Source organism: Misgurnus anguillicaudatus, chromosome 23, assembly GCF_027580225.2.
Source record: "Misgurnus anguillicaudatus chromosome 23, ASM2758022v2, whole genome shotgun sequence".
NCBI classification, from domain to species: Eukaryota; Metazoa; Chordata; class Actinopteri; order Cypriniformes; family Cobitidae; genus Misgurnus; species Misgurnus anguillicaudatus.
In genome coordinates this window covers 3,986,296-3,992,295 of record NC_073359.2, presented here as the reverse complement: position 1 = coordinate 3,992,295, position 6,000 = coordinate 3,986,296, and the positions used below count along the sequence as shown (strand labels likewise).

Here is a 6,000-nt window from a genome sequence, read left to right as displayed (position 1 = left end):
TGCAATTCAAATGAAACCCTTCAGGCAATGTTGGGTCATGGGCGGGCTCCAGTTTCTTGGACTTTTCTTAGGGCCCCCAAAATTATAAACACAACACTGTTTACAGGACTCTTCAACAAATAACAGCTACACGTAAAGATAAGAAAAGTTGTCAGATTATGTAAAATTCAAGCATGTTATGAAATGCTTTCCTTCTTCTTATGGTATGAAAAGTGTTTAAAAGTGAAGGAGAGTCTTTCTTTAACATCCGCTTGAGTACGATAATCAGATCATTAAATGATTTACCACAACTTCAGATATTGACACAACTTTACAAACCGGTTGAAGTCAGAGATCTCCACGAGCACGTATGTATTCACATGTATATATATTGAATCTTTAAAATGTTACAAAAAACAATCATGTTAGTTTTATTTTACTGTAATAACTGTCTGATGATTTGAGCGTCACAATGATGTTTTATTTTTTCTCAGGAATAAGAAAAGAGTTTTGGGTCTTTTGAGACTTTCTACAAAACTGCATCATGAACTTCAGACTCTCATCATTGATCCTGCTGTTACACATTCAAGGTATGAACACTTTTGAGTAGATGACAGTTTTGTGGTTGTTGGACATTTGGGAAAAGCATCAGTGTTGTTTACTGCATTAAGACAGTGATATAAGACAAAAGTCAGTACAAACCTTAATTATTCAAACAAGAAAATGTACAGCTGTCACCGGGGCAGTGCCCTTTCAAAAGTAAACTTTATTTCTACATAAACAGTGCATATAAGTATCTAAAAGGTACATATTAATACATCTGAGGTATGTAAATACTTATTAGGACACAATATTTCTGACAGTGTAAGTAAAGACAAGCTGGAGATAACAACACTGAAATAAAACTTGAATTGGTTAAACTATAAATGCATGAAATGGTAAATAATACAATTAACTGTTTCAAACGTGTATGAGATATTACCTGATAGTATAGAGAACAGAGAAAGAAAGAGAGACACCACTAGATACGTCTGTTTGTAGGGGAGAGCGGGGTAAGTTGTCACACGGGTAAGTTGTCACACTGTTAATAACTCCAACACTAGAGGCTCTATCTCAAAAATCAAATAGCCACTTTATGTGACTTCTTCTTCTATAGTGAACTTCCTGTTCACATGTGGTCAAGATCACTGTAATCTGAGGTTAGCACAATTTTCTTATTTTTCTGCTTAAAAAGTAAAAAAAAATCACTTTACATTTTATGCAATACAACTTTGTTAGGTGTGAATGTTTAAAATGATTATTTTGCACAAAATAGAGGAGACCGTAAAGTGTCTTTTGATACTTTAGCTAAAGTGATATGATGAGCTAAACTTGAGATTTAGACAACATTAGCACACAAGTAAGTATGGGGCAAGTTGTCTCAATGACTTTGGGGCAAGTCGTCACATCTGACAACTTGCCCCTGTACAAACAAACACATCGAACATGCTCAGAAAACATGATATAGAAAAGAATAAGCCTCAATCTAGCAAAAAGCTGTTTCAAAAGAAAGGGAAGCAGAAATCTGGACCTATGAAAAACAAGGCAGCTAAAAGAAGAAAAATCATGCAAGAGTCATCATCAGATGATGAAGAGTACTTCTGCCTCGTCTGTGTAGAGCCATTTTCAAAGAGTCGTCCAAAGGAGACCTGGGTAAAATGTGTAAAATGCAACAATTGGGCCCATGATGCTTGCACCTCAGGCCAGGCAATTTATGTGTGTCAGAATTGTGATTCTGGAGATGAGTCCTATTAGTCATACAGGGCATCTGTTTTGTTCAGAGGTTAAACATGTTAAGTTAAGCAAGTTATCTGCAGCGTTCCATTCAGTTATCTGGTTTTATGTGAAAGCCATAGAACATTTGAACCAAAGTTCAAAGTAAAGTGGTCTTGCCACTTAATTGAAATGTGCATTATTTGGATTGAAATAATTGTTTTTCCAGATTCTCCAGGCACGGATGTTTATATTTCCAGTTTGGTTTGAGTTTAAAAATTAAAATCAATATTCACAATTAAGTAGTTGTGTTCTTATTTTTAGATAATCTAGTGTGACAACTTACCCGCCCTAGTGTGACAACTTACCCTCCGATGGGGCAAATTGTCACAAGTGCACAGTCACTATTCAACAGTCTACAACTCTGTAATGAGATAAGATATAAAGATGTTATGAATACAACATATGTGCCCAAGACTTCCTTCTTTCATTTGGTATGAGATTTATACCATTTTGATGTATGGTGCTCAGTAAATGTTAGACAGTGTGAAAAGTGTGACAACATACCCCGCTCTCCCCTAATCGTATTAAGAAGCCTTCATGTAGTTGGAGCTGATGGTGTAGTGGGCAGCGCTCCAACATGTGGTCCTTTTGCACTTTTGGTGACCCGAGTTTGATTCCCCGCTCGTGGTCATTTGCTGATCTCATACCCTTCTCTCCTGCCTGTACTTTCCTGTCCTCCCCTAACCTCACTATTGAATAAAGACAAAACTGGCCAAAAAATCTAACAAAAAAGCCTTCATGTAAACACCTAAATCAATACGATTGAGGTTGATCGGATGCAAATTTGTATCGTATTGAAGGGGTTGGTGTTCTTACACGTGTACTCTGCTAGTCTAGTAAGTTATCGTCAAGTTTACTGTTAAGCATTCAAGTAGTTCCTGTCATAGTTTTGTGTAGTCTTATTCTGTTTATCATCTGTCTTTGTTGGTGCCTTTAGGTGTTTTAGGGACCAATTGGGTTTTCTTTTGTACCCCTCTCTCTCTCTCTCTCTCTCTCTCTCTCTCTCTCTCTCTCTCTCTCTCTCTCTCTCTCTCTCTCTCTCTCTCTCTCTCTCTCAGAGTAATACATTCCTATATTTTCTCTTCTATCAGGAATTCCTAGTTGTGATTTATATCAGCAACTCATTTGGAGAGTAATGTAATGACTTAGTTAATGCTGTTGGGTCAGTTTCCCAGACAGGGTTTAGATTAATCCAGAACTAGGCTTTAGTTATATTAAGACATTTAAGTAACTTTTACAAACATACGTTACACAAAAAAATACTGGTGTGCATCTTGAAATAAAACATTGGCACTGATAAGTTGATAGATAGTTAGTAACATTTTACAATAAAGTTGAATTTGTTAACATTATATATACATCAGCTAACTTCAGTAGGTCAGATTAAAAAGAAAAATGTATAAATAAACTCAGGTTATTTCAGATTAAGTTACATCATTGTTCTCTAGTCCAGAATTTTACATTACATTTACATTATACTGGGTTACGAATGTTAATAATATTTTATATTTATTTTCAGGGTCCCTAACATTGGATAACTTTAATGTAACCTGTGATGAACTGAATATTTGTGCTCTGAGGGGGAGATGGATGAGGGTGAAGTGCGATTACTCAAACATCAACATCAAAACTGGGTTCTGGTTCAGTCAGAAACAGAGAACAAACTGGAGAAACAAAGATGAACCTGAAGATTTGACTTTAGATTCAGATTACTCAGGACGAGTGGATCAAGAGATCACTAAAAACAACTCACGACTAACAATAAGAGATCCAAAAGAGAGAGACAGTGGAGAATATCAGCTCATGGTCATTATGAAGGATGGAGTTAAACATCTCAGCTCAGTCACAGTCAATCTAACAGTTTCAGGTACATTTACATTCTCATCAGTCCAGTTAAACTCTTTTCATTTCTCATCTAATGTAAGGTTTTGATTATTTAGTTTTACAGGTGAAGATGAATCCTGAATCTACAGGACAGCGAGTAAAACTGAGCTGTGATTCATCCTGCCCTTTAACATCTGAATATAAGTACCGCTGGTACAAGAATGGACAACGTTTAACATATGACCAAACTATATTTGTGTCATCCAGTGAAAACACTAACAGTTATTCCTGCTTTGAGTGGTCTGGTTCAGTTCCCTCTTCATCTGTGTGTGAGTCTGACATTTATAAAATATTTAAATTAAAATGGAAGAACAAACTTTGCAGTTTTCTTGTTGATTCATATACAGTATGAGTGTGTTTGTAATTGATTGTGAATGTTACAGCAGTATTTTGTGACTCTTTCAGGTCTTTCTAACAGTAGCTGTTGGGGTGTAACTTACACCTCTAGAAGAGTTTGTGCTTTAGTGGGATCAACAGTAAATATTAACTCTTCATACTCACATCCCACTGGATATACAGTAAATAAAACATACTGGCATTACAGTCGTTATGGGGCATTCAGTGATCTGCGTGAGGATCATCAGTTTGCTGGTCGTGTGGATTTTGTGGGAAACACACTGAGAATCAAAGACGTCAACAGGAATGACACTGGATATTATCAGTTCAGGTTCATCACTAACACATCAGATGAAGTTTCTGGTTATCCTGGAGTCTATCTTACTGTTACAGGTAACTGCTCATAATAAACTCTCTGTAAAGCTGCTTTTACTGATCAGATTTGTGAATATATTTATGCTACAGATTAGGGTCCTTACAATTTTTTTATCTTTTGTTAAACGATGAGTAGATTACATTTTAAATATTAAAATATCAATGCTATCAATCATTTGAGTTATTCATCTAAAATTTCATCTCGTCTGAACACTGTATGATGTTTATGTTGTGAATGTTACACTTGTTTTTGAGGTTGTCCATGTTGAAAATAATATAATGTGTTTTGTACTGCATATATGATGCTGCTGTATCTGAATGGCTTCATTAGTTGGACTATGCAGTTTACCAGCTTGCAAGAATGGTTGATTGAATGCTGGTAAATAGTGTAAATATGTTGCTCAAGCAGCCAGACCAGCAGCAAATCAGCACTTACCAGTCTAATCCAGTATTAAAACTGAAGCTGGTATAAACTGGTTTTATGAGTTGTTACACGTTCTGTCTAAGTGTGCGATTTGTGACAAACTTGCAAAGTTAATCAAGACTTTATGTTGATATTGAGGACACTCATCACAGAGATCTTCAGATTTAAAACAAATACACTAATCAACATTTGACATTGATCAAAAAAGTTAATAAAAGATGCTCTTAGATAAAAATGTTTTTAATCACTTCAAATGTTGACTGTATATTTATGTTGAACTCGTGTGTTTGACAGATGCTTTTATTTGAAGCATTTTGAACTGCGTTCACATTATATATTTTATTTGTATGTGTGTGTTTGACTGCATTATCTTGCCATTGTTCACATCATACTGAATTGAGTGGAATCAAACATTTCAGACCTAATTTTAAAAAGTAGTTGACGTGAACTTTGTTATATTAAATCTCAGGTACACAGGTGAGAAGCAGTCCAGACCCTGTGATAGATGGAGAAAAAGTGATATTAAGCTGTTCAACTGAATGTACTCTGGATAACAAACATACTTACATCTGGTATAAGAATGGACAACAGGTAACAGATGGATTGAGATTATTAAACAAGCTGTACCTGGACTCAATCAACAGTGAGGAGCTACAAGAGTATTCCTGTACTGTAAGAGGTAACACAACATCTCATCATACACTGTAAAAAATGTCTGTAAATTAAACAGTAAAATACCGTATAAGTGATACAGAATAAAACCGTATTTCACAAAACATGTGATAACCGTAGGATTCACTGTGAAAAACTTTAATTAGTTTTACAGACTAAGACCTTACATTTAACAGTAAAAAACATATAAAAATATTGTTTATTGCAGTAAAATTAACAAGATACTGTATTACCATAAAAATGAAAAAAAATTCTTGATCAATATCAGTGTAATAGATATGGCATTATGCGTTATTGATGTAACATTAAAACTTTTAGAGAATATATTTGTTACCAATATCCTGAACCATCTGTTTATATTTTACTAAATCCTTGTTGATAGAGTTTAAAAATTAGAATAATATCAGTCTGCACTATAGTGGTCATCATGCAGGCATTTGTCATCAAGTTCCTAATTTTATCACACTAAAATTACTTTTAAACATAAAATTACAATTATTTTCTAAACATGGACG

General features: G+C 34.8%; 1 protein-coding gene across 1 annotated transcript in view; it reads left to right on the top strand.

Moving 5' to 3' along the window:
* The first annotated feature begins 269 nt into the window (after window positions 1-269).
* LOC141359291 (uncharacterized) overlaps window positions 270-6,000 on the top strand; it is an 88,627-nt gene continuing 82,896 nt past the window's right edge. Inside the window, exons 1-2 of the mRNA XM_073861501.1 lie at window positions 270-347; window positions 474-569. Coding sequence (XP_073717602.1) covers window positions 524-569 — 46 coding nt within the window. The 5' untranslated portion in view covers window positions 270-347; window positions 474-523. The remainder of the gene's footprint in view (window positions 348-473; window positions 570-6,000) is intronic.